The sequence below is a fragment of the Colobus angolensis genome, unplaced genomic scaffold (genome assembly GCF_000951035.1).
Source record: "Colobus angolensis palliatus isolate OR3802 unplaced genomic scaffold, Cang.pa_1.0 Scaffold356, whole genome shotgun sequence".
Lineage (NCBI taxonomy): Eukaryota > Metazoa > Chordata > Mammalia > Primates > Cercopithecidae > Colobus > Colobus angolensis.
Window position 1 is genome coordinate 389,192 of NW_012116888.1, and position 10,023 is coordinate 399,214.

A 10,023-nucleotide genomic window follows, 5' to 3' on the forward strand; every position below is an offset into this window, starting at 1 on the left:
ACCCAAATGTCCATCAGTGACAGACTAGATTAAGAAAATGTGGCACATACACACCATGGAATACTATGCAGCCATAAAAAAGGATGAGTTCATGGATGAAGCTGTAAACCATCATTCTGAGCAAACTATCACAAGGATGGAAAACCAAACACCGCATGTTCTCACTCATAGGTGGGAACTGAATAATGAGATCACTTGGACACAGGATGGGGAACATCACATAATGGGGCCCATTGTGGGATGGGGGGAGGGGGGAGGGATAGCATTAAGAGATATGCCTCATGTAAATGATGAGTTAATGGATGCAGCACACCAACATGGCACATGTATACATATGTAACAAACCTGCACATTGTGTACATGTACCCTAGAACTTAAAGTATAATAATAAGAATAAGAATAATAATCAAAAGTCAAAAATAAAATAAAATAAAACTGGTTACCACTCTATATACAAATGCTTCAGAAGGTTTTGCATGAAGATAAAGCATTCCCTTGGCAAATATTTATGGAAGGCCTTGCAGGTGAACAAGACAGACAACTGGTGGGGAAGGCAGGCGATTTCAAGAGCGTGTAAGAGTCATCTTGCATTACAGGGAGGGGCACCCAGGAAAAGGACCAACTCAGCATAATTGAAGGGACACGGAAAAGACTCTCCAGTGACAGGTGAAGACTCCCCAGTGGCAGGGGAAGACTCCCCGGTGACAGGGAAAGACTCTCCAGTGGCAGCTAAACGAAGACCCAGGGATGAATAGAAGGTGGACAGAATGGATGACAGGGTAGAATAAAGAAGAAGGGGTTGATACACACACACACACACACACACACACACACACAGTTTCTTCTGATGAGTTAGTCTGATGACAGAGTAATGAGGGAAACTGCAAAGTTTCTGGCTAGAGAAAATCAGAGCTAGGACTGTTCAGGGAAAGCTTCCTCAAGATGTTGTTTTGGTAAAGAAGCAGCCAGCCATGGTAAGGCTGGTGGTGGTGGTAATGGTGGTGGGGATTCCACACACAGGTAACAGAAAGCACAAAGGCCCACTGCAGATAAGAGCAATCAAGGGAAATGTGACTTGGGATGAAGCTGGAGAGGTGGGTAAGGCAGTGGCCTTGCAGATGGAGGGAGGAATCTGATTTGTGTCCCAGGTGCAATGGGAAGTCTGGAGAATGGCATGGTCTGGTGTCCGCTTTACACACTGGCTGCTCTGGGAGGATGAATTTCACTGGGGCAAGAGCAGAAATTCACCCCAGTTAGGAGGCTCTATGCTAAAGCCTTCACTATGGTGGAAGATGACCTATGCAGGGGTGACAGTGCAAATGGAGGGCAAAGGGCTCCGGAGGCTAGAGGCAGAACTCACAGGGCCCTGATGGGCAGGACTGGAGGGGAAGGGAAGGCAGAGGCAGAGGCAGGATCATTGTCAGGTTCGAGCTTAGTCTCTGGGGGGAGCGGGGGATGGTGACTGACTGAGATGGGCAAGTCTGGGAGGTAGACAGGGGGACATTCTGGCAGGAAAGGCAGGTGCAGATACTAGTCTGTATTTCTGGGCTGTGATGTAATTTGGTAATTTCAAAATCATGAAATTGGCTGAGATCACATACAGAGAGAGGAGACAAACACCCAGGCCTAAGATCAGAGGCACTGGATGAGGAAGATGGAGCCCAGCTTGCCCACACCTCCCCAGGCAAGCCTGCCTAGTACCACATGCCCAGCCACGACAGGAAAGCAGCTCAGCGAGTGCTGTCAGCGGCCTTGAATACTGCTGACAGGTCCAGGGGGTGGGAACAGAAAGAGGCTGCTGGAGGTGGCAATAAGTACTTGGCTGGGGACTTGCAAAGAACAGCTTCTGTGGGGCAATCAGGATGGGAGCCAGCCTGGAATGGACTGGAGCACGGATGGGAACAGAGGAAGAGAAGACAGCTTGTGCAGAGGCTGCTCTCCAGAAGCTTGGCTGTGAAGGGAACCGGAGAAGGTGTGATTGCTGGAACAGGATATGGCATCAGGGGAGGATATCTTTTTGAATAGTTGGGAAAATCTGCTGGGACTGCATATGCTGATGAGAACTATGCATCAGAGAGGGAAAAAGGTGACAATGTAAATGAGCCAGATGAGAGGACAGGATGAGGAGGAGGGTAAGGTCTAGAGCACCATAGAGGAACAAACGCCTGATAGAAAGGACAGCAGGTAAGACTGGGCACACCACTGTTGATTTGGCAAGGGAAGGTGCCCTGCCTTCTTCCGCCCTTAGCCCATCTAACTCGCATTTCACCTTCAGATCTCAGTTTCAACATTACTTCCCATCGTGGGCCCTTGGCTCAGTTACGTTACCTTTCAGCATCCTTTGTTCTCCATTAAAGCACTTGTCCTCGTTTGTAATTGACATCTGCCTGGTCTCGGTCTGCCCACAGTCTCTTCCCAAGAAGGGTACAGCCTGTGTCTCTCTTTGACCCCACTGTGAACCCATGCCTCATACAGAGCCTGGCCAGGTAGGCAGCACCTAATAAGCACTTATCAGCTGCAGAGACTGATGAACAAGATGGAATCATGCCTGTCGCAACCATCAGGCAATGGTAAAGGCCTAGCTTCTATGTAAAGAACAACTTGTGTGTTGATGCTATCCCTTGCAAGTACAGGACTTTCTCTTAAACATTTTGAAAAATCACTCAATTTCTTCAAGATGTAGATGGGAACCATGAAAGGGTCTTGATATGATGAAAGTGGATCATGAAAGAAGAACTCTCAGCACAAGAGAATTGAGTCCAAGTGACTTTCCCTGAAACATAAGGCCCTCCACAGAAGGTCCTCTCTTACCTTCCTTCCTCCTTAATGACTCCATGACACTCATACTACAGCCAGGCTTCTCCCAAGAGGAGCAGAAGTTCCAGAGGGCAGGTTCTTGGGAGCTTCTGTTCCTCTGGGCATCTCCCAGACCTGCAGAGCCCGAGACAGGGCGAGACCCGCAGGACGCAGCACCTCTTTCGGAAGACTCTCCCCACCACCCTTTGGTGCAGCTGAATTCTCTTTTCTTGTACCCCAGCTCCAGACCCACCATGTCTAACATACCTTCTCAGACTCCTTCCTGCCTCAGGAGCCCCTGAACTTCTGGGTTGCCACATCACAGGATCCTGCTCACTCAGCTTGTCACACGGGTCTCTCTGGTGGTAATGAGCTTTAACACTCCCATGGCATCTACCACCCACCTGAGCACAGGCTATCTGCTTATATTTTTTTCTTTTGAGACAGTGTGTTTCTCTCTGTTACCCAGGTTGCAATGCAGTGGCACAATCATGGCTCATTGCAGCCTCAACCTGCCAGGCTCACGCGATCGTCCCACCTCAGCCTCCCGAGCAGCTGGGACTATAGGCACACAGCACCATGCCTGACTAATTTATGTATTTTTTGTAGAGATGGGGTTTTGCCATGTTGCCCAGGATGGTCTTGAACTCCTGGGCTCAGACAATCTACCTGGCTTGGCCTCCCAAAGTGCTGGGATTACAGGCATGGGACACCACACTGGGCCTATCTGCTTACAATACATGGGGAAATGGGAAAAGAAATGACTCAGCAAAGCCCCCTGCCAGACAGAGTCCTCCCAAGGGTCTCCTATCAATGTGGCATCCTCCCTCACAGCAGTCAAAGTGTCTACACTTGTACCCAGACTATCCCAACTGCAGAACCAACTTCCCGTTGTGAAAACACAATGACGTGCAGGCTTACTGAGCACACGCAGGGGCACCGTTGACCTCAATGAGCCACACTTTCAGCTCCTCATCCACCATGAAGTCAAAGCCGAACAGCTGGAAGCTCTGGTAAGGGAGGTGCTTGGTGCTAATGGCAGGCTCCACGCTCAGGAGGCAGTTCCTATGAGGCGGGAGGGGAAATGCTCATTAGAACAAACGGTGGTCAAAGGAGAAGGAGGACATGAGGTGTGCTTGAAAGATTTTATATGAGATGAATGCAAATATCAGTTTTGACTTAATTCTCTCTTTCCTTTTTTTTGAGACAGAGTTTTGCTCTTCTTGCCCAGGCTGGAGTGCAATGGTGTGATCTTGGCTCACTGCAACCTCCGCCTCCTGGGTTCAAGTGATTCTCCTGCCTCAGCCTCCCAAGCAGCTGGGATTACAGGCATGCGCCACCACACCCAGCTAATTTTGTATTTTTAGTAGAAACGGGGTTTCTCCATGTTGGTCAGGCTGGTCTCCAACTCCCAACCTCAGGTGATCCACCCGCCTCGGCCTCCCAAAGTGCTGGGATTACAGGCACAAGCCACCATGCTTGGCCTAATTTCTCTCTTTTCAACTTATTACCATTAGGTTATACAAGAGAATGTTACTTATCAAGCATTTGTTAGAAAACTCTGCAACCACTCATGTTCTTCCAGGCAAGAGCCACTTTCCCATGTCTCAAGAAGCAGTAGAGTGCCGAGTCGCTGTGGCCTCTATAAATGAAGATTCCTCCAACAGCTGGGCTGCTGCCATGTTTGTTTACAACACATAAAACATTTCCATGTATCTTTGCCATGTAAAGAATGGACTTCCCTTTGGTGAAGGGCAGGATTTGCAAAAAAAACATGTTGACCTCATGATTTCGCTAGTTCTAGTTCTAATGGCAAATTATTGCTAATTAAAAGATTTAAGAGCTATGCAAGTTGAAATTAAATGTTGAAAAAAGAAGTATTATTAGCAACAATAAATGGAAAAACGGCGCGATTTTAGTGACACAGAAAAAAGTTGAAAGTGAATCTCAGAAATATAATGAATGAACAAGTACATGAAGTCTCAGGTCAGGCCAAAATCTTGGACAAGTGATTGTTCAATGAGATAATTACATAAGGAAGTTGTCATAACTCCTGGCACCTAGGAAGCATTTAATAAATGTTACTGTTATGAACAATTTTTCATCATATTTCATTATGATAACCATGTATCTATTATTTAGGAATAATAAATACCTCTTACCTACAACTATCCCAGAAAACCTATGCCATTTCTGTTTTATAAGCATCTTTCCTGATTTTTCACCCAACTGAGTGCTGGGGCAAAATATTTCTCTCAGTAAATTAAATGTGCTACAATGACTCTAGGGGTACCAAAGATCACTGTCCTTCTACACAGCTGTGTACCTGGAAGGAAAAAGATACAGGGGTTGGCCGGGCGCGGTGGCTCACGCCTGTAATCCTACCATTTTGGGAGGCCGAGGGGGGTGGATCGCCTGAGGTCAGGAGTTCAAGAGTAGCCTGACAACATGGCGAAGTCCCATCTCTACTAAAATTACAAAAATTAGCCAGGCATGGTGGTGGGTGCCTATAATCTTAGCTACTCAGGATGCTGAGGCAGGAGAATCACTTGAACATAGGGGGCAGAGGTTGCAGTGAGCCAAGATAGCGCCACTTCACTCCAGCCTGGGTGAAAGAGCAAAACTCCGTCTCAAAAAAAAAAAAACAAAGAAAAAATGATACAGGGAACTGTTGTCCACGTGATTAAGAGGTAGCTCTAGATGCAGGTTTTGACTCATGACTTTAATAAAGAACTGAGGCCTTTGTGAACTTGAAGCCAGGGTCAATCCTCCTCCCTCGGCCCCCTACAAACTTCAATCTCCTTTTCTTTTTTCCTAAAAAGAAAAGTATTTTAATAGATACATTTAAACCTTTAAAAACTATTTTGGTTTAAATGGTTCTTTTAAGATGACTCATTTAAAAACCAATTATAATAAAAACTCCTTCTCCCATTCATATTCAACCTGCATTGACAAGCACGTATCATATTAAAAAAAAAAATACCTGTTCTACACAAGAATATCCTTAACTTTTGCTTTAATTAAAATATTCTTGGCCGGGCGACGTGGCTCACACCTGTAATCCTAGCGTATTGGGAGGCCGAGGCAGGTGGATCACCCTAGGTCAGGAGTTTGAGACCAGCCTGGCCAACATGGTGAAACCCTGGCTCTCCGCTTTAAAAAAAAAAAATTAGTTGGCTGTGGTGGTGCATGCCTACAATCCCAGCAACCCAGCAACTCAGGAGGCTGAGGCAGGAGAATCGCTTGAACATGGGAGATGGAGGTTGCAGTGGGCTGAGATCACACCATTGCACTCCAGCCTGGGAAACAGCGAAACCCTATCTCCAAAAAAAAAAGCAGGAGACAGGGTCTCACTCTGTCGTCCAGGCTGGAGTGCAGTGGCCCAATCAAGGCTCACTGCAGTCAGCCCTGACCTCCCCGAGTTCAAGTGATCGATCCTCTCAATTCAGCCTTCCAAGTAGCTGGGACTACAGGCACACCCCCCTACACCCTACTACTTTTTTTGTATCTTGTAGAGACAGAGTTTTGCCGTGTTGCTCAGGCTGGTCTTGAACTCCTGGGCTCAAGTGATCTGCCTGCCTCAGCCTCCCAAAGTGCTGGGATTACAGGCATGAGCCACTGTACCTAGCCTGTTTTAATTAGAATATTCTTTAAAATATTATAATTAAGGAAGATTTCAAAGTTGAATAGATGCTCATGGTAAAAAAAGAGAGAGAGGAAATACTGAAATATAAAATGGAGGCCGGGCGCAGTGGCTCATGCCTGTAATCCCAGCACTTTGGGAGGCTGAGGCAGGCAGATTACTTGAGGTCAGGAGTTCAAAACCAGACTGGCCAACATGGTGAAATAACATCTCTACTAAAACTACAAAAAATTAGCATTGAGTGGTGGCACATGCCTGTAATCCCAGCTAGTCGGGAGGCTGAGGCAGGAGAATCGCTCAAACCCGGGAGGCGGAGGTTGCAGTAAGATGAGATCGTGCCACTGCACTTCAGCCTGGGTGACAGACCAAGACTCTGTCTCAAAAAAATAAGACAAAATAAAATAAAATTGAAAGAAGTGTTACATTCCAGCATAAAGGAAAAACTGAGAATCAGAAGCAAAACTAATTTTGTTTTTTTTTTGGCTGAAAGCTCAAGATTAATAATTCACTTTAGGCCGGGCGCGGTGGCTCAAGCCTGTAATCCCAGCACTTTGGGAGGCCGAGACGGGCCGATCACGAGGTCAGGAGATCGAGACCATCCTGGCAAACACGGTGAAACCCCGTCTCTACTAAAAAAATACAAAAAAACTAGCCGGGCGAGGTGGCGGGTGCCTGTAATCCAAGCCACTTGGGAGGCTGAGGCAGGAGAATGGCGTGAACCTGGGAGGCGGAGCTTGCAGTGAGCTGAGATCCGGCCACTGCACTCCAGCCCGGGCGACAGAGCAAGACTCCGTCTCAAAAAAAAAAAAAAAAAAAAAAAAAAAAATCCACTTTAAAGGATTTTTATCCATCATCAGAGACTTACACAGTGCATCTTTTTTTGGCTGGAGTGGGAAGTTAGGGGGAGGCTAGATGGAAAGAAAGCAAACCTGAGAGCTGCTGGGAGCATTTATAGCACCACAGCAGCCATACTCTGAACAGCACTGAACAATGCGGAGAGGGGGCCGCACACTTCCAATGAAGCTTTTGCCTAAAACAGGAATTCTTTTCCCAGCATACTTGATTTATCTGGTGTCAGAATTCCAACCACCTATACTCCCTGAAGAAATGGGACTCCATGCCCTGTAATTATTCTACTGGGCTCTACTTGAGAATACGGTAAGGAAAAACTCTCAGTTATTGTGACAGGGTAGCACTGACGTGGTGGATGGTAGAACAATGGGACAGAACGGAGATCCTAGGAACAGACCCTCACATAAACGGCCACCTGATTGACTGACTGATTGATTGATTGATTTCTGAGATGGAATCTTGCTCTGTTGCCCAGGCTGGAGTGCAGTGATATGATCTTGGCTCCCTGCAATCTCCACCTCCCGGGTTCAAGCAACTCTCCTACCTCAGCCTCCCAAGTAGCTGGGATTACAGCGCATGCCACCATGCCTGGCTAATTTTTGTATTTTTAGTAGAGACAGGGTTTCACCACGTTGGCCAGGCTGGTCTTAAACTCCTGACCTTGTGATCCACCCGCCTTGGTCTCCCAAAGTGCTGGGATTACAAGTGTGAGCCACTGTGCCCAGCCAGCCACCTGATTTGTAACAAAGACACAACACAATGCAGTGGGGAAAGGATAGTCTTACACACAAATGGCCCTGGGTCAATGGGAGATCCTTGTGGAAAGACATGAAACTTGATATACAACTTCAGATAGATTATAAGTCTAAAATATAAGAGAGAAAACCCAGATGTCTACCAACTACAGAAGGAATAAACTGAAATATTTACACAATGGAATATTACACAGTAATAAAAAGGATAAACTACTGTTATGTGCAATAATATGGATGAATGCCACAGATATAACACTGGAAAAAGTTGAACATAAAACAATAAATATAGTATTCCATTTACATAAAGTTTAAGAACAAGCAAAATGAATCTAAGGTGATAAAAGTCAGAAAAGTGGCTGACTTTGGCAGAGAATATATGTATTTTATTATTTATTATTTGTTTTTTTGAGAGGGAGTCTCACTCTGTCACCCAGGCTGGAGTGCAGTGGCTCAATCTCGGCTCACTGCAAGCTCTGCCTCCCGGGTTCAAGCCATTCTCCTGCCTCAGCCTCCCAAGGAGCTGGGACTACAGGCACCCGCCACCACACCTGGCTAATTTTTGTATTTCTTAGTAGAGACGAGCTTTCACTGTGTTAGCAAGGATGGTCTCGATCTCCTGATCTTGTGATCCACCATCTCGGCCTCCCAAAGTGCTGGGATTACAGGCATGAGCCCCCGGGGCTGCTCTGGCAAGGAATATATATTTTGAGGGAGTTCAAAGGAGTGTTCTGGGATGCTGTAAATGTTTTATATTTTTATTTACATCACAGTTAGGTTGAGTATATGCATAACTGAAAACTCACCAAACTGTACACTTTGTGCATGTTACACCTCATTTAAAAAATCTTTACTAGATTTAGTAGACTGTAGTAAATGAACACTAATGCTAAAAAACTACTCCCAGGCATATTTAGAAATAAGACCAAGAGAAAAAAGAGACAATAGAAACAGACGTAAAAGTCAGGAGTTGGCAAACTTTTTCTATAAAGGGCCAGACAGTAAATATTTTAGGTTTTAAAGGATATGTACCGCCTCTGTTGCATATTCTCATTTTTTACAATCTTTAATATATAAAAAACATTCTTTGCCCACAAACCTTACAAAAACAAGCTATAGGCCAAAGGCAGCCCATACACAGGGCATACTCGGGATTACTCTGCCATGGGTAATCTGGATTTTGGAGTTATCAGATAAGGATGTTAAAGAATTGCCATTATCTTCAAGAAAATACGAGGCAAGTGGGAGAATTTCATAAGACAATTATCATATGAAAAAAAGAAACAAATGGAAATTTCAGAACTAAAAAGCACACTAAAATCAAGAACTCAATAGGCAAGTTTACCAGCAGCTTTTAAAAGCTTTTACCTTTTAAAAACTGTTAATAGGTTTTAATAGATAAAGAAAGGATTAGCAAACAAAGATGTCAGAAGAATGAGTACAACCATGGAGACATAAAATGATACACAAATGCCGTAAAAGTGTGAGAAATAGTGAAAAGCATTAACAATCATGTAATCAGAGACCCAGAAGAAGAGCAGAATGGAACAAAAGACACAATGGAAAGTATAACATCCATGAATATTCCAAAACTGGTAAAAGATATAAAGCCACAGTGCAAGAAGCACTATGAGCCCAAACACAGGAATATGTACAAAGAAAACTACACAAATCTCATAGTAAAATTTATAAAAACCAACGTAAAGGAATCTCAAAAATAGAGAAAAGATACATTAACAGCAATACTAAGATTTCACCTGACTTATCAACAGAAAAGATGGAAGCCAGAACACAACGGTATGCACCCTTCAGAGTGCATTAAAGAAATTAACTGCTTATCTAGAAATCTATTTCCAGAGCAAATGTCCTTAACAAAATAAAGACAAAATATATTTTTAGACAAATAATAACTAATTTATCACAGCAGACTCTACTTAAAAACTACTAAAAATTAGTTTGGTTTTTTTTTTTTTTTTTTTT

The 10,023-nt window shown here is 44.7% G+C and overlaps 1 protein-coding gene across 1 annotated transcript in view; it reads right to left on the minus strand.

Annotated features, from left to right (window-relative positions):
- Positions 1 to 10,023, minus strand: part of TTL (tubulin tyrosine ligase) — a 52,028-nt gene that overhangs the window by 6,618 nt on the left and 35,387 nt on the right. The window contains exon 5 of the mRNA XM_011953097.1: positions 3,718 to 3,861. Coding sequence (XP_011808487.1) covers positions 3,718 to 3,861 — 144 coding nt within the window. The remainder of the gene's footprint in view (positions 1 to 3,717; positions 3,862 to 10,023) is intronic.